This window comes from Cucurbita moschata, unplaced genomic scaffold, assembly GCF_002738365.1.
Source record: "Cucurbita moschata cultivar Rifu unplaced genomic scaffold, Cmos_1.0 Cmo_Scf00025, whole genome shotgun sequence".
NCBI classification, from domain to species: domain Eukaryota; kingdom Viridiplantae; phylum Streptophyta; class Magnoliopsida; order Cucurbitales; family Cucurbitaceae; genus Cucurbita; species Cucurbita moschata.
The window spans coordinates 2,602,098-2,621,351 of record NW_019268541.1 but is presented as its reverse complement, the minus strand read 5'-3'; the positions used below and the strand labels follow the sequence as shown (position 1 = coordinate 2,621,351).

Genomic DNA, 19,254 nt, shown 5'->3' with positions numbered 1-19,254 from the left:
TTGCCTCATGTCCACCCCCTTCGTTGCTTGGCCTCCTTGCTGGCACATGAGGCCCAATGAACTTACTGGCACATGAGGTCCAATGTCCTTATTGGCACACCCTCTCGTGTCCACCACCCTTCGAGGCTTAGTCTCCTCACAGGCACATCGCCCGGTGTCTGACTCTGATTTCATTTGTAACAGCCTAAGCCCATCACTAGTACATATATTGTCCTATTTGGGTTTTCCCTTTCAGACTTCCCCTCAAGATAAAAAAAAATGCTTAGTTCTCCACGCACTTATAAAAAATGCTTAATTCTCCTCTCCAACCTATATGAGATCTTCCTCTCTCCAACCGATACAATATCTCACAATAATATTGTAAAACAATATTTATACAAAATTTGTAATGTAAAACCGATTTATAAATTAATTATTAATAGTTTATTCAACCTGACGCTCGCATCCGCTTAAATTTGAATCTAATTTTCAAATTTACTTTGGAAAACATATAGGAAAATATGAAATACAATTTTGTTATTTTAAAATTGTCTTGAGATGATGAAGAAAGGTAGGTGGTAACCATCTAAAACTCTCTCCCAATGTCTAAAACTCTCTCCCAATGTCTCTATATAAAGCTAGTTAGAGAGTAGTGGAAGTCTCAGCTATCAAACCAATACCCATTGATAATCATGGCTTCCAAGCATACCTCAAACCTCCTCTCTCTTGCCTGTATGCTTGTCATTGTAGTGGTCTCAAAGGCCGCCGTTGAGCCAAGCCATCCCATCGATGCTGTAAGGCGAAGCAGCTTTCCTAAAGGCTTTATTTTTGGTTCTTCCTCTTCTGCTTATCAGGTGAACCAAAAAAGTTATTCATTTTTTCATTTTGATTCTCCAAAATGCATAAACATTGATGTCATGTTGTTTCTTTATGAACTTTGTTCAGTATGAAGGTGCTGCTTTCAAGTATGGAAAGGGTCCAAGTATTTGGGATACCTACACTCACCAACATCCAGGTTCTTTCCTTCTCTCTCTCGAAAAGATATTAGAAAAATTAAGTTGCATTGTTTTTGGAAAATTGTAGAGAGAATTGCAGATCGGAGTAACGGAGATATAGCTACTAATTCGTACCATCGTTACAAGGTTAGTGCAACAACTCGACTCATAACATCTATCTTGTTCTTCAGCCATTCTATCAGTAAAATCATTTATCTTGTTGTTTCTCCACAAAGAAAATATAACATCTCTTGGCTCTTTTTTAGAATGTGAAACTGATCAATAGTTTTTCATATGTATATTACAGGAAGATGTTGCCATTATAAAGCGGATAGGTTTTGATGCCTACCGATTCTCAATCAGCTGGCCTCGGGTTTTGCCCCGTAAGAAATTTAAACATCCTTTTACTAATTACAAATACTTTTTAGTTCTTTTAGTTCAATTCTAAATAATTACCCTATTTAGATAAGTGACTTGATTATATTTGTTCTTAACATAATAATCCTTATTTGTTAATGCAGAGGGAAAACTTAGTGGTGGGGTGAATAAGGAAGGAATCGAGTACTACAACAATCTCATCAATGAGCTCCATGCCCATGGTTGGTATTATCACAATATTTGGTTAAATCTTATTGATTCTTTGAAACATTTTGATGAAATTTAGTCAACATATTTCATTTGTAGGCATTAAACCCTATGTCACACTTTTCCATTGGGATCTTCCCCAAGCTTTACAAGATGAATATCAAGGGTTTCTAAGTCATCGAGTTATGTGAGTAACTAATTTATTTTGATTTCTTTCAAAAAAAAAAAAAAATTGTCAAAACGACATTGTTAATAAATAATTTTCATGAATATGAACCTAGCTTAGTATTGATTGTAGAAATTTATTGCAGAAGTGATTTTCGAGATTATGTTGACATTTGCTTCAAGGAGTTTGGAGATAGAGTGAAGCATTGGATCACCTTAAATGAACAATACATCTTCATTACAAGTGGTTATGTGTTTGGAAAGTTTGCGCCGGGGAGATGCTCTTCTTGGCAACCATTTAATTGCCTTGGTGGAGATTCTGGGACTGAACCATACATAGTTGGTCACAACCAAATTCTATCTCATGCTACCGCGGTTAAAGTTTACAAGACTAAATATCAGGTTATCTCTTAATTACTATAATAGTTTTGAGATCCTAGGTCGGTTGGAGAGGAAAACAAAACATTCTTTATAAGAGTGTAGAAACCTCTCTCTAGTAGGAACATTTTAAAATCGTGAGACTGACGGCAATATGTAACGGATAAAAGTGGACAATATCTACTAGAGATGGGTATGAGCTATTACAAATGGTATCAGAGCCAAGCATCGAGTGGTATGCTAGCAAAGGCGTTGGCCCTTAAGGGGGTAGATTGTGAAATCCCACGTCGGTTGGAGAGGGGAATGAAACGTTCCTTATAAGGGTGTGGAAACCTCTTCATAATAGACTCATTTTAAAGTCGTGAGGCTGATGACGATATGTAACGAGCCAAAACAGATAATATCTGCTAGTACATATCCATTTTTATTAAGTTGAACTTTAAACATATTAACATGTAGGCACACCAAAAAGGTGAAATTGGCGTCACATTGTTTTCGAATTGGTTTGTCCCATATTCCGATGCTAAAGCAGACAAAGAAGCTACAAGTCGAGCTCTTGATTTTTCTCTTGGTTGGTAAGTAAATTGATACATAGTGTACTACCTTGAAGTTTCCAAAAAAACAAAACAAATTATATCCAAGTTCCCAAATTAATTAATTGAGTAATATTGTAGGTTCTTGCATCCTCTCGTGTATGGAGATTATCCACCAAGCATGAGAACTCTTGTGAAGGAGAGATTGCCCAAATTCACAAACAAAGAAAGAATTTTGATCTCAAATTCTTTTGATTTTATTGGCATAAACTACTATACAGCTAATTATGCCAAAGACGATTCCAATGCAACTAGTGCAAACACAAGCTATGTGAACGATATTCGCGCGACTCTTACACGTACGAACTTATTTAAGTTAATGTACTTTTAAATTAAATCTTAGAAAAAAAAAATACTTTGCAATAGTTCACCCTATTTCAAATAAAAATGGACAAACTCTTTCTAAAATAACCTAAAATCTCACGCAAATAAAATATTTTACTATATTTAATTTGACTTTGTGTAATAATGGGTTCGTATGGTAGGTGTAGGTGACCGTGGTGGAGTCTCAATTGGTCCAAAGGTAATCATTTAATGTGCAAACGTCTTCAATAATGCATTCTTAACTATATTGATTTTTCAGTGATTACTTTAATGATTTGTAATCCACACCTTTACAGGTGAATGCCTCGTCTTGGCTTGCAGCTTATCCAGTAGGATTAAAAAAGTTGATGATCTATATAAAGAACGTTTATAAAAATCCGGTTATCTACATCACAGAAAATGGTATGAAAATCACATTTTATATCATTTTGAAGACAAAAAAGAAAATGCATATCTACTTCCTCTATTCATGAATCAAATTTTGCATTCAAGGATCCCGTGACTTCAATAGTCTCAAAGTTGATGAACTAATTAAAGACGTCGTTCGAGTAAAATACTTTCATGATCATCTCAAGAATCTACACGAATCAATCAAGTAAGTAACTAGGGATGAAAGAATATATTTTTAGAACTATGTTTGGCGCTAACTCTTATTTTGAACAATGTTGTAGGGCCGGTGTAAGAGTAAAGGGATACTTTGTATGGTCATTATTGGACGTTTTTGAATGGTCGCGTGGATTTACGATACGCTTTGGTGTCGTCTACATTGATTACAAGAACGGCTTGAAGAGAATCCCTAAAGAATCAGCAAAGTGGTTTCGCAATTTCCTGAGCACCTAAATATGCTTTCTTCTATCACGTTATAATGTTGGTTTGTCATGCAATCTTAACTACACGTCGAACCAATTAAACCTCTTATCTTTTTGTTTTGTGTTCGATATCAATAATTGACGTGAACTCCTTTTCTGTATGTCTCTATGTTCAAATTCTTTTATCTTATATTTGGTGTGTTATATAAATCAATTTTGTTTTCTTAAACTTTGTGGATCATAATTTCAGGCTTCATCACGATTCACTACAATACAATGATAATAGACAGAGCCAAATTATAAAATAGATATGTTTACTGAGGAATGGGCAAAGTGATCTAATATCCAAATTATAAAATACAATGATATTAGAGAACTGTGAATGGGCAAATGGATACTCCACACGAAATTTAAAGAGAATCAAAGTGAGTGAGCTAGAAAAGAGATCGAGAAATTTATTTTACTTCATACCATCGGTAGTAAACATAAAGTTACTTCATCAACGATAAATGCATTTGTTATTGCAATTTATTTAGTTTCTTCTACGAGTAGTGAGTGCTCTAGAAGGTTGCAATAACAAAATACAGCATGATAATAAAGCATATAACATAGAAGATTTGTGTACCATTTTTAGGTCGTGAGAAATTTGTGGAACCATTTTTAGTCTTTCTGTGTTCGGGTCAAATCGTTCTTGAAATCAACATAGGTAAGACCAAAGCGCACGGAGTATCCATTTGCCCATTCAAAATTGTCTAATAATGACCATGCAAAATATCCACGAACCCTTACACCAGCTCTACAATATTTTCCAAAATGTAACATAATTACAATTAACTATGGTTGAAAGAGTAGGCATAGAAGTTGTGAAAATGTTTTAATAGTTTAATCCTTTGGTTTGTTACTTACTCGATTGCTCCATGAAGATAATAGAGATGATCATGAAAATATTTGACTCGCTCTCGTCTCTTAATAATTCGTCAACGTTCGGGCTATCATAGTCAAGGTATCCTGTCATGGTAAAGTTTAAATAATCAACAAATGAAATACAGTTTTTTATTTTTATTTTTCATACAATTCATTATAAAATTCTTTTCAATACCATTTTCTGTAATGTAAATAACGGGATCGTTGTATTTTTCCTTTATATATATCAACAATTCTTTTAATCCATGTGGATAAACGGCTAGCCAAGACGATGAACTCACCTACACCATTATGAACACATATATAGCAAATTATTACATTGGCATAAAATTAATTTAAATTTTGAAAAGCATAAGAAAAGAACAATGTGTACACTATTATTGTTATAATTCTTCAAGAAAGTTTGAACGCTATTACCTTTGGACCAATCGAGACCCATCACGATCCGCTACAATGCAAAGATATTATATAAAAAGTCAAATTATAGAATAGATATGTCATAGTATAGATGAACTAAAACGTATATTTGAAAGAGTGCATACTTGACAGAGTTGCATGAATATCATTCAAATAGCTTTGGGCTGGATGAACGTCACTGGGATTGTCTTTTGCATAATTAGCTGTGTAATAGTTTATGCCAAGAAAATCAAAGGAGTTCATGATGAAAGTGCTTTCGTCCTTTGTGAATGTGGGCAATCTCCTCCCCACCAAATCTCTCATGCTTTGTGGATAATCACCATAAACGATTGGATTTAAGAACCTAAATGCATTTAATTTGGTCATATCTTTGTAAAAAAATGATATAATAGAACAAATGAAGTCCACTGTTAGCCGATATTGTCTTCTATGGGATTTCCTTTCCGAATTTTCTATCATGGTTTTAGAACGAGTATGCTAGAGAGAGGTTTTCACATATTTATAAAAAATGTTTCATTTCTCTCTCTAATTGATGTGGGAGCTCAGGTTCCACCTCTCTTCGGGGCCCAGCGTCCTCGTTGGCACTTGTTTTCCTCTCTAATCGATGTGAGATCTCACAATCCATCACCTTCGGAGTCCAGCATCCCTCGCTAGCGCTCATTCCTCTCTCCAACCGATATGAGATCTCACAATTAGTTGTGAGATCCCACATCGATTGGAGAGAAGAACAAAACATTCTTCGTAAGGGTGTGAAAATCTCTCTCGCATACGCATTTTAAAACTATGAAGAAAGATCGGAAGAGAAAGTCTAAAGAGGACTTAAAAGGAAGAAGTAATGAATTCATGGAGGTTAATATTTACTTGCCAACCAAGTGAAAAATCAAAAGCCCGATCTCTAGCTTTTTTGTCAGCCTCATAGTCTGAATATGGTACATACCACGTTGATTCTAATGTGATGCCAATCTCACCCTTTTGGTCTTCCTATGACCCCATTTAACAAGTGTTATTAACATGTTTGTACACATAAAATAAGGAAACCACACTGTTATAAAAAATGTTTTGTTCGTGTCTTCTATGGAGAGGTTTCTACGTTTTGTTCCCTTCTCCAACTGATGTGGGATCTCACAGTCCACCCCGTTTCGAGGCCCAGCGTCCTCGCTGGCACATTGTTCGGTGTCCACCCCCTACGGGGCTCAGCGTCCTTGCTGGCACACCGTCTGAGTCTAACTCTGATACCATTTGTAACAGCCTAAGCCTGCTATGGAGAGGTTTCCACGTTTTGTTCCCCTCTCCAATTGATGTGGGATCTCACAACCCACCCTCTTTCGGTGCCCAGCGTCCTTACTTGCACACTACCAGGTGTCCACTCCTTTAAGGGCTCAACGTCCTTGCTGGCACACCGCCCGGTGGATGTGGGATCTCACAATCCACACCCTTTCAGGGCCCAACGTCCCCGCTAGCACACCGTCTGGTGTCCATCCCTCTACGAGGCTCAGCGTCCTTATTGGCACACCGCCCAGTGTTTGACTCTAACACCATTTGTAACAGTCCAAGCCTACTGCTAGCCGATATTGTTCTCTTTGAGCTTTCCTTTTCGGGCTTCCTCTCAAAGTTTTTTAAATTTCGTTTGCTTTGAAGAGGTTTTCACACTCTTATAAACAATGTTTCGTTCTCCTCTCCAACTGATGTGAGATCACACAATAACACTCAACAAAAACAATCATAGAGAGCAAGGAAAACCTGATATTTGGTCTTGTAAACATTGACAGCTGCAGCGTGTGCAAGAATTAAGTTGTGACCAACAGTGTATGGTTCAGTGCCCGAATTACCACCAAGAAAATGAGATTTGTCCCATTCTGCACCCCTACCTTCAGCATATTCTCCAATAACATAACTTTTGAAGGTGAAGATGAATTGTTCATTTAAGGTAATCCAATGTTTCACTTTCTTTCCAAACTCCTTGAAACAAAGCTCAGCAAACTCTTGAAAATGCTCTCTCCAAATAGTTTCGAACATTAGTTTTTTTTTTTTTTTTGTTTATAACCGTCGCTAGCAGATATTTTCCACTTTGGCTGATTAAATATCTCTGCCAGCTTCACGATTTTAAAACGTGTTTGCTAGTGGGAGGTTTCTACACTCTTATAAGAAATGCTTCGTTCACCTCTCCAACCGATGTGGGATCTCACAATTCACCCTACTTGGACTCAGCGTCCTCATTGGCACACCACCCAGTGTCTGGCTCTGATTGTAATAGCTCAAGCCCACTGCCATAGATATTATCCATTTTGGCCCGTTACACATCGCCGTTAGCCTCATTGTTTTAAAACACGTCTACGAGGAAGAGGTTTCCATACCCTTTTAAAACACGTCTGTGAGGAAGAGGTTTCTACACCCTTATAAGGAATGTTTCGTTCCCTTCTCCAATCGATGTGGGTACATTCAAAGGTTTCCATATCCTTATAAGGAATGTTTTGTTCCAAGGGAGAGGTTTCTACACCCTAATAAGGAATGTTTCGTTCCCTTCTCCAACCGACATGAGTACATTAGAGGTTTTCATACCCTTATAAGGAATGTTTTGTTATATTCTTTAACCGATGTGGGATCTCACAATCTACCCCTCTTGGGGACCAGCGTCCTCGCTTGCACACCGCCTAGTGTCTGGCTCTGATACCATTCGTAACAGCTCAAGCCAACCACTAGTAGATATTGTCCACTTTTGTCCGTTACACATTGCCGTCAATCTCACGATTTTAAAACACATTTGAAAAGGTTTCCACACCCTTATAAGAAATATTTCATTCCCTTCTCCAACCCATGTGGGATATCACATTGTCGTTCAGGATAATGATTTCATTTCATTGTTCTTTCATAGAAGCCACCATATTCTTTACATTTATATTCTAAAAATTTGACTTACACAATTTGGCGATTTAAGAAGCCACCATATTCAATTTCTAAGGCTTCAGGAACATCCCAATGAAAAAGTGTGACATAGGGTTTGATGCCTACAAATGGAAATATGACCCATTTTGAGATTAATAAAAGTTGGTTAAGATAATGATTGAGATTAAATAAAGAATAGAAGAAGAAGAAGAAGGCACCATTTGCAAGCAGCTCATCGATGAGATTATGGTAGTACTCAATTCCATCTTTGTTCACTCCCCCACTAAGCTTTCCCACTGACAACAATATTTTAACAACATTAGTGTTCATAAAATTAAGCATATGGATTAGTTTAATTCTTCCTTTAAGTTCTTACACGGCAAAATTCTTGTCCATGCGATTGAGAATCGATAAACACCAAAACCTATGTTCTTCATGAGGGCAACGTCTTCCTTATAGCGATGATACTCATCAACAGCTTTGTCTCCATTGCTATGATCAACAATCCTCTCTGAAATTTTAACAAATAAACAACATTGAGACACATAATTCTGTGTCCAATTCAACAGATAAACAACGTTGAGAGAGAGAGAGACATACCTGGATGTTTGTGGGTGTAGGAATCCCATGTACTTGGCCCTTTACCATCCTTAAAAGCATCACCTTCATACTAAACAAAACATAACAATTCAAAATCATTCTTTATTCTTAATTTATTATTTGTAAACCTTAAAGCAATGTATGCAACTCTTCTTCAACCTGGTAAGCTGAAGATGCTGTACCAAATACGAAGTCCTCGGGAAAGCTGCTTCGCCTGATCGTGTCAATACGCTGGCTGTTGTTATTGACCACTGCAAACAAAGGAAGCACAAAGTTTAGGGAAGAAAACTATATGCATCTTTGAAAATTTATGTTTTGTATTATGTTTGTTTTGTTTTGTAATTGAAGGTTTATTCGATATTAAATAGCATAAAAAAGGGTAAATAATTTAGCTCACAACTTATTTTTGTAAGATATTTCATAAATGTTTCAAATTTAGGCATGGAGTAGAATGTTTCCTTTATAATTTTTAATGGGCGTGCCTAGAATGAGTACGGTGGTGACCTAGAATATTGAGTTTGAGATTCAATTTTTGTTTCAATTATTAAGAAAGGAACGGATCATTCGAAAAGCTACCTCTAGTAGACGCATTTTAAAATCATGAGGTCGATAGCGAAACGTAACGGGCTAAAGCGGACAATTATCTGCTAGTGATAGATTTAGGCTGTTACAAATGGTATTAGAGGCAGTCACTGGATAGTGCGAGACACTGGTCGAAGTAGGGCTAGACCCTCTTCGTAGTAGACACATTTTAAAAACCTTGAGAGAAAGTACGGAAAGCTCCCTCTAGTAGACGCGATTTAAAATCATGAGGCCGATAGCGAAACGTAACGGGTTAAAGCAGACAATATCTACTAGTGATAGATTTAGGCCGTTACAAATGGTATTAGAGGCCGTCACCAAATAGTGCGAGACACTGGTCGGAGTAGGGCTAGACCCTCTTTGTAGTAGACACATTTTAAAAACCTTGAGAGAAAGTTGAAAAGCCCAAAGAGGACAATATCTGTTGATGGTGGGTTTCGGCTGTTAGAAATGGTATCATAGCCAAACACCGGGCGGTGTGCTAGTGAGAACGTTGGCCTCCAATGGGTTCGGATTGCGAAATCTCACATCAGTTGGAGAGAGGAACGAAACATTTCTTATAAAGGTGTGGAAACTTCTCTCTGTAAGACGCGGTTTAATCGTGAGGCTAACAGCAATGCATAATGGGCCAAAATGGGTGTTACAAACTCACTCTCACATGGTTCTTAAGTTCCAACTTTGGTCCAAACTTCTAATGTATTTTTACTGCTAGTAGTTTTAAAACGTTTATGAAATATCATAACCAGTCAAGCATCAAACCAACTTTGTAATTTAGCACATAAGAAACACAAACAAAAATCTTTGGAGAGAGTTTGGAGGAAGAAAAAGAAATGAAAATAGTTCATTTACCGTCAGCCATTGAGGATGGAGAGAAGGGTTTGGCTGCTCTGATCTTTGGAGAGCGTTTGAGATGAAAGGGTTTATGGTTCTTTGTGGTGGATTGTAGCCTGCCGTTTACTCCTTTTTATAAGGCTCAAGGTCAAGAGATGTGTGTATAGTGAATGAATATTTGGTTATGAAGGGAGGGTCTGTTTAATTTTTGATTTTTTGTGTAGTAGTTTTCTCCATCTGGTTTTGTTTGTGTTATGAATTTGTGATCCACATTTGTGAATTAGTTGGACGAACAATCTAGACAAAAGTTTTATCTATAAAATTTGGAATTATTACCCATGAATGGCCTCCTTTGCTTCCAAGTGTTTGTGTCGTAATGCCACATCCAAAATGTTATGATACTTGCTTGTTGTAGCAGAAGCGGATGCAAAGTCGATCGCACTCACGCACTCATAAATAGACTATTAAACAAAGAGACACAAATATTTACGTGGTTCGGAGAGAAGAAACTCTTCTACATCTATGAGTGGTAGCCAATCGTTATAACCAAAGTGTTTACAAGTGTATCTCTCACACTCTCACCCTACAAAGTCTCTCTTACAAAATTCCTCCTAATTGCTAGACAAATACAAAATGGCAATGACTCCAAACCTCCAAATTAGACAAGCTTTATATAAGACTAGCAATATTAATTCTCATACATGAACCCAATAAATGAGAATATGAGTCATATGAGAGTTAATAACCAAAATAAACGAGAATACGAACCATCAAGGGTTATGAACTAAATGAGAGTTACGACAATACATATGCATAACAACTTACAATAGTCTTTGATGGTATGATTTTTTCCGTGAAAGAGTTGCCAGTTAACCTTACACGTATGTGTTTAGACAAAATGTTATATTGTCCTATGAGATTTGATGAGGTCATGCATCAACCCATGTCACCGATCGTTCACTACTGTGGTGATGCAAGTTTTCTAAGTATGAGAATAGAAAAGTTAGTTCATCTCGAGATGGGACTCGCCGTCTAATAGTCTCGTAGTGATAGGACCCAGTAAACAACTTTCAGACCCCGACAGGGCCTGTGAAATGTAAGATAACCGCTCGAATTTCTAGCTCAGATGGTTGAAGAACTAAGCCCGGACTTTCTAGAGCCTAGAAAAAAGTATATGGTAACTTATTAAGATAACAATGTGGTGAGAGCATACAAATAGGTTGCTTACTGAGCATTTTTATACTCACCCATTTTTCATTTCTTTTCCAGATGTTGTGTTGTTAGAGAGGGGGTCGTTAGGGCGTCAATCTTTGTGTGTATTTTAGTGGTGTTTTATAAAATTGTTTGAATTTATATCCCAAACCCTTTCTCCGTTCGGGATAAACTCGAACACAACACTGACTTCTTGTTAGATTTCGATTTATTTTTAACTTGTGGTGTTGTTTGTATTAAAATTGTGCAAAGTTTTAATGTATTTTGTTCTTATTTGTTTTCTTTTACTTTACTTTTATTTTCTTTTATCTTGTTTTTTTAGTCACGGTTAGATTTTCGAAGCTTCAAAATCAGGTCGTGACACGTGACACAAACGGAGAGATAATTTGGACAAAAACCACTGACTCCTACTATACAAGTGTCCACATTGCACATGATCTGTTTATTTAAATGAACGGCTGTAAAGTTCCTCAAATAGCAGCCATTCATTCACTTTATCCTTATTTTCTATATCATCATCTATGATAGCAACTTTGTTTGGAACTTTTAAGCCAAACATTTTGGTCGGTTAGACAAACAAAAGATTTATCTGTCCAATGACAAGACATTTTAGTGTTTTTCTTTTTCCTTGTATATCTTTACTTAGTGTTCGGCCCAAATTTCGAGGGCAAAGAAAAGACGAAAGCAAAAGTAATTATAATAAAGTGTGAAAATATGGTAAAATCTTGCGCAATTTAAAATTTGATAACGTCACAATTAAGAAATTCAGTTACAAGGAGGTGCTATTCAAGTTTATTACAAACGGGTAAGGAATTTGAGGTACAATTTCAAATAAAATATAAAAGACTCAAATTACACAAGCTAGACTGATGCCCGGGACGACCCCCGCTATGACTGCACAACTCTCGAGTACTCCTCCACCTTGACCGACAGCTAGCAAATATTTGAAAAGAAATGTTGAAAATGATGAGTATAAAAATACTCAATAAGCAGCTTACTTCTTGGTTGAGGCGCGACCCCATCTAATTTGTGATGACAGTATGGCATCTAGTTGATGTACGCATCATCGGTAGAAGATTAACTGGCAGAACCTTCCACATAGCCAAAGAAACACTCCGAGTCTAGGGGAGCAACCTCGTCTACTTGTTAGTTACTAGGTTATCTACACGATTGCACGCCCCCTCTTAGGACTATTTTACAACACAGAGGTCCTGTTTAGGAGACCCCTCGTCATTTCCACCGAATAAAGGTACCTGGTCGCCTTGACGTGCTACAGTATTTGATCTGGGTCTGGCTCGATGGTACTACTTCTATACTCCTATCGCTTGGCAGGGTGCTACTAGCGCTAAGGGTGCACCGGAGGAGATAGGAGGCGAAAACTCTGATGACACCGTCGCATTACTACTAGGCTTGTTATGTTTTCTTAGTCGTCCTTGTTGTAGAGGTTTACTAGATTCTTAGGAGTGTCTAGGTTGTTTAAACTTAATCTCACATTTCAAGACTAGCTCCTCGGTGCTAATCTAATTTTTGGGAGCACCAAGGTTTAGACCTATAATCGCTACTCATGAACCTATGGTACTTGGTCTACTGAAAACATAATGACCTAGATCACATGAAACCAACCTAGCTCTAGCGCTCTATTCTTAACATAGTACATTCATGCATTTGAGAATCTCATCCATGAGGCATTTTCGCTACTTCCATAGCATACTATTCGTTCTCATCCAAAATTATCCTTCTAGAGTCCTAATCATGCATATTCCCTTCCTACCTCAGTGGAAAGCGTTAAAATCAACATGCTCCTCAAAACCACATCCAATCGGCATTTAAGCAATTTTCCATAACATAACTTTCATTCTCGTCCAGAATTGTCCTTCCGGAGTCCTAAACATGCATATTTTAACCACCTAAGCCAATATATACTCGTATGCTAGCACATCCTCCCGACAAGTATTACTTGAAGAAAGTCCAAATGACTATTTACATGGAGACGCGTGCCTTTTCGAACTAGCTTTTCCATTTATTACGGACTCAAAATTTACTAAAAATTGTCTAGTAGGCCCTAATTCAAGTCAAAATAAGACGGTCAAATGGGGGAGAAAATAATCAAACGAGTGAAAATACTAGTCTCACGCACTTTACACGGCCTACACGCGTAGGAGGCGGCCCACATTACACACGCACCGAGGAGAGGGTCAACCATGCTACTATTGCAACACGTGGCGTCTTTTGATTGGTCCATTGAGTCACACGGTGCACATTCGATTCCTAGTCTCGTGTATTCTTTGCAAATTACCAAATGTGGACACATGACTCCTTTTATCGACAGATGCACGCCCCAATCCTATGTTGACACATGTCCTACACAGTGCCGGACGCATTAGTCCCCCCTCTCTTTGCGACACATGTTGACCTGCAACTTGTCTTCTCCAGGTTAGTTTCCAAATTATCATGATATTAAAGTTTTTTTTTTTTTTTTAGGTAACTCAATTCAACTTGGTCACTAAAGTTGGAAGATTTTCTACCAGCTTTCCAATCACTAAAGTTGGAAGATTTTCTACCAGCTTTCCAACAAAGTTACTTTCATCCTATTCCATTAACTAAAAATCTAGGACACATGTGTCACAATAATTAGGAGTTCCTTCTCTTGACTTAACTTAGCCATATCAGTAAAATTCTCAAGTGTTGAACAAAAAAATTGTGAGCTTCGAAGGTGAAATCAAAATGACTCGTAACGAATAAAAGAGTGTGTATTTTGTTTCAAGGCTTAAGGGAAGAGGCCTCAGTAGAGGCTCTATAGTGACTCTAAGTGTCAAAAGAGCATTTGTGCTTTCTTTTAACTAATGATTAAGTTTTTTTGCAATTCTATATGGTTTAGATTGTATGGTTAGAATCATTCGAGCATCAACCTTGTTTGTAAAGTTATTCAAATCTCAAAAAAATGTTCTTCCTTTGAGATACTTGATTAGAATTAAAGTAATGCTCTTGCGTTGAGATTTTGATGAACAAGGTAATTGAATCTTACTTCCTCTTAGAGTGATTCCTGATCAGGATAAGTAGTACTTAAGGTGTAAGATGCAATTACTGTAAGAACCGTACAGCTGGTAATAAGTGAGGAGAGAGAAATGCCAGCTGTACTACTCTTTTAGAGTTTAAAAAAACGGCCGGGGAGAAGGAAAGAAAAGAAGAAAGAAAAAGAAAAGAAAAGAAAAGAAAAGGAGAACTCGCAGGGGGAGAAGAAAAGAAAAGAAGAAAGAAGGAAGAAAAGAAAAAAAAAGAAGAAGAAGAACGAAGAAGAAGACAAAGGAGAGGGTGGCGCGGTGGAGACGAACGACGGAGCTTGAGGCGCTCGTTAGCGATGGTGGGCCGTACGGTTGAGGAAGCAAGTACACCGACGGTTATAGTCGAGGGAAGTTGGTGAGTCCTTGTGAAGAAGAAGACATGGGGTGTTGAGAGGAAGGAAAGATCAAGGAGGTGGGAAGAAGAGGCTAAAAACTGAGGGGGCACGAACCCGACCGACCCACCTATACAGAACCGAAACTCGATTAAGTTTTGGGAAGTCTACGATCAGGTAAGTAACCATCTAGAGAAAGTCATTTTGTAATTGCTTGTAGGAGTGAGTTTGGACTTGTGGCCAAACAGTTTAGTAATATACGTAGGAATGGATATAGTTAGTTCATGGAGATGTACTTCAATAATGTGTGTGATTGTACTTTGGTGATCGTTATGGTTATATAGTTTCGTTGGCCTGAATGTGAAATCTCGTATAGACATGTGAAATGATATGTTTCTATGTTGAGCTAGATGGTTATTATGTGACTTAGCGTGGCGATGTGTTGTCGCCGTGGTTCTTTGTTAGGCACTAGGCGTGGGGCTTGGGTAGTCCATTGCTACTCCTTGAATGTGGGATGAGTTATTAGGTGCTAATAATTATAAGTTAGGAAGCACATAATGACAGTGTACCGTTTTCGTAGTCACCCACAAGGGGTTAAGGGTAATCATAATATATTAGTGTGATAAGAGGTGCTTAGTGGGACGAGCCATAGCCTTTTACTGATCCAGCCGAACGGCATAAGACAGGTAGTTACTATTTCTAAGACAGGTAGTTTTACTGATCTGAGCCGGCAAGGGCGTAAGACAGGTAGTGACTGACCCGGCCTTGCGAGGCACAGTGGCAGATAGTTACTGATCTTAGTAACAGTTGGATGTTGCCAGGTGACACAATCGCACTTTCGAAGGCAGCGGACTAGCGATTGTGCGGCACTCACTTTCCAGCGACAAGTGAGCTAAGCCGATTTGTTCTTGCGTCGCCTACGGCCAAGCGACGTACGATCGAGCCTTTAGCCTCGGTTTTAAAAGAAGGTTTTAGAAAACGAGGAGAGAGAGAGATTTTAGAAAGAGAGATTTTGGAAAGAGACGTTATATAAGCAAGCAAGAGAAAGATAACAACGGCTTAGCATATATAACCTTGGGTAGGGAGGAGTTGACAACTAGTCATATCCCCCTATAGTACATTCTGAGCCATTTTATGTCTGGCAGGCCTAGACATGATATTTTTGAGGCGTCATATGCCCTAGAATTACAAAAGAAAAAACACTAGAATGAAAAGACATGACAAGGGTTTGGCTTGTCATGGGCATGCGGCCATGGGCAACACGCCCTGGACGAGCATGACCGTGACATCCTCCCCCACCCAATTGGTTGACGTCCCTGTCAACCGACTACTTTCAAACCTTGCGATGTGGGTGGCGGCGGAGTTTAGATCTTCGGCGCGTTCCCAGCTGGTTTCCTCTGTAGGGAGATTCTTCCATTTGACAAGGAATTCACGAATCGTCCGTACAGGTCTTCCTATCTTCCTAACCCTGTCGGCTAGGATCTCTTCTACTTCTTTTGTTTCTTTTTGCTTCAGATCAATGCTCGCTCTTGTGGTTGTATTTCGTTGGTCGTCGTCTGGGTCAGGGTGATAGAGCTTCAAGTTCCTCACATGAATTACTGGGTGGATTTTCATCCATGCGGGTAGTGCAACTCGGTAGGAGGTAGCCCCGATCTTTTTAAGGACTTCAACCGAGCCTTCATATTTTCGAACTAGTCTCTAGTCCTTTCGGCTGCGAAATCTGATCTGTTCTGGTCTCAGCTTGATGAGAACTTGATCTTCTGCTCGGAATTGAAGGGGGCGACGCTTCTTGTCCGCCCACTTTTTCATATGCTTGGAAGCCTTCTCTAAATATGTTCGGGCTATATCTGTCGTCTGCTTCCATTCTCTTGTAAAGTTATGAGCTTGAGGGTTTTTTCCTGCATAAGGATGATCAATAATATGGGGTAAAGCCGGTTGTCATCCACTTACAATTTCGAAGGGACTCTTCCCCGTAGACGAGCTTGTTTGGCAATTGAAGAAAAATTGGGCGACATCTAAAAGTTGTATCCAGTTCTTCTGGCGAGCGTCGACGAAGTGACGTAAGTATTCTTCGAGCAAGCAATTGAACCGTTCTGTCTGTCCATCGGTTTGAGGGTGATAACTCGAGGAGATGTTTAAGGTTGTTCCCAAGAAGGCGAATAACTCAGTCCAGAATGTCCCAATGAATCTGCCATCCCTATCACTGATGATGCTTGACAGAATGCCCCATAACTTTACAACGTGTTTGAAAAATAGTTGGGCGGTGAGTTCTGTCGAGCATAATTTTGGAGTGGGATAAATGTCGCATATTTTAAGAATCGGTCTACGATAACCAAGATGGAGTCATATTCCTCGACTTTTGGAAGGTGTGTTATGAAGTCCAGAGATACATTTTCCCAGGGTCTTGTTGGCACAGGTAGAGGTTCCAAGAGTCCTGAGACTTTGGCTTTCTCGACTTTGTCCTGTTGACAGATGAGGCACGTCTTGGTGTATTGCATGATGTCGCCTCGCATGTTTGGCCAGAAGTACCCCTTCTTTATTAGGGCGTATGTTCTTTGCCACCCCGGGTGTCCGGCCCATAAGGTATCATGACATTCCTGAATGAGTTTCTTCCTAAGTTCCCCCGTTCTTGGGACATACAATCTGTTTCCTTTGGTCATCAGGAGGTCTCCCTCAACCCAAAACTGTCGTGTTTTTCCAGCTTTAGCTAGTTCGACGACGGCTTTGGCCGATGGGTCTTTATGTAAATGTTCCTTGATGATGTCGCGCATCGATCCATCGATCTTACTTGTATGAATATGGGCTAACATGCATAGGGCCGCATGTTCGCCCTTCCGACTCAGGGCGTCGACTGCTTGATTACTCTTTCCTGCTTTGTGTTCGAACTTGAAGTCGAATTCTGCCAATGACTCCTGCCACCGGGCTTGTTTTGCCGTTAATTTTGGTTGATCAAAGAAGTGGCAAATGGCGTTGTTATTCGTCTTCACTACGAACTGTGATCCTAAGAGATACTGTCTCCAAACTCGAAGGCAGTGGACTACAGCCAGCATTTCTTTCTAGGAGATAGTGTATCTCCGTTCGGCATCGTTGAGCTTTCAACTCTCGTAAGCAATGGGGTGACCTTCCTGAATAAGGACCCCACCAAGAGCAAAGTCGGAAGCATCTGTTTCTATTTCAAATGGCTTTGTAACATCTACCAACCCGAGGACAGGACCCTTCGTCATGGTTGTTTTCAGATTTTCAAAGGCCATTTGACAATCATTCGACCACGACCAAGGGTGGTCTTTCTTCAACAGCTTTGTCAATGGGGCGGCTCGTCGTGAAAACCCTTCGATGAATCGCCTATAGTAGTTGGCTAATCCTAAGAAGGACCGCACCTCGGATACGGAAGTAGGAACTTTCCATTCTTGGATAGCTTTTATCTTGTCGCTATCCATACTAATTTGTCCACATTTGACGACATGTCTAAGGAAGTTGATGCATGTTTGTGCGAATGCACATTTCTCCTTCTTCACATACAGTTGGTTCTGTCGTAGCTTGTCAAACACCAGCTTCAAGTGCACTTTGTGTTCCTCTAGGGTTGTGCTGTAAACAACGATGTCGTCGAGGTATACTATGACGAACTGATCCAAGTATTCGTAGAAAACTTGGTTCATCAACGTGCAGAAAGTAGCTGGAGCGTTTGTCAAGCCAAAGGGCATTACTAGAAATTCAAAGACCCCATATCTTGTTACGCACGTCGTCTTGGGTTCGTCCCCTTCGGCAATACGTACTTGGTAATACCCTGATCGTAAGTCCAACTTCGTGAAGTACTTGGCCCCGTGAAGTTGGTCGAACAAGTCGGATATTATCGGCAGCGGATATTTGTTGTGTACCGTCACCTTGTTTAAGGCTCTATAGTCTATGCACAGACGCAACGTCCCATCCTTCTTCTTCTGGAACAGTACGGGGGCTCCGTAAGGTGCCTTTGCCGGGAGAATGAATCCCGCCTTCAGTAATTCATCCAGTTGTTTCCTCAATTCGGCTAGCTCGGGCGGAGCCATCCGGTATGTGTTCTTCGCTGGCGGTTTAACCCCGGGGAGGAATTCGATTTCTTGGTCAATGCCTCGACGAGGTGGTAGTGTTTGGGATAGACTCTCTGGCATTATGTCAGTATAGCTGTTTAGTACTTTCTTGATTTCCTCTGGGACAGTCTCTTCGGTGGTCGCTTCTTTCATCAGTGGTATGGCCATGAATGTAGGTTCCTCTCGTGCGAGTCCCCTTTTCAGTTGTATGGCCGAGATCATCCGAAGATTACCTGGTTGCTTGATGCTTGCAGGTATTACTGTGGGATTACGGTCGGTGATCACCAAGCATTTTGCTAGTGGCATTGGGATGACCTTGTGTTCTAGGAGAAACTCCATCCCAAGTACCACGTCGAAGTCGTCCATGCGAACTACGACAAGGTCTAGCTCTCCAGTCCAATCCCTTATTTTGAAGGAGACTCCTTTGAAAACTCTCACAATAGGCAAGGCCTCGGAGTTGACAGCTTTCATTTTCCCTGGGTTCTTTCCTATGGTGAGTCCCAATCTTCGGGCTTCTTG

At 39.4% G+C, this 19,254-nt stretch overlaps 1 protein-coding gene and 1 pseudogene across 2 annotated transcripts; one reads left to right on the top strand and one right to left on the bottom strand.

The window, feature by feature from the left end:
* Positions 1-654: 654 nt before the first annotated feature.
* On the top strand, positions 655-3,948 carry LOC111461393 (beta-glucosidase 12-like). 2 transcript variants are annotated; one of them, XM_023104904.1, is made up of 13 exons: positions 655-833; positions 925-994; positions 1,063-1,121; positions 1,282-1,357; positions 1,496-1,573; positions 1,659-1,746; positions 1,871-2,126; positions 2,562-2,677; positions 2,777-2,994; positions 3,181-3,218; positions 3,316-3,421; positions 3,512-3,614; positions 3,691-3,948. In XM_023104904.1, exons 1-13 carry the CDS (start codon positions 672-674, stop codon positions 3,857-3,859), a joined length of 1,539 nt encoding a protein of 512 aa, XP_022960672.1. In that variant the 5' UTR covers positions 655-671; the 3' UTR covers positions 3,860-3,948. The 2 variants fall into 2 exon arrangements, with proteins under 2 accessions (XP_022960672.1, XP_022960673.1); XM_023104905.1 differs by having other exon boundaries at positions 3,187-3,218; positions 3,691-3,947.
* A 509-nt stretch (positions 3,949-4,457) lies between these two features.
* LOC111461404 lies at positions 4,458-10,108 on the bottom strand (annotated as a pseudogene).
* Positions 10,109-19,254: the final 9,146 nt, after the last annotated feature.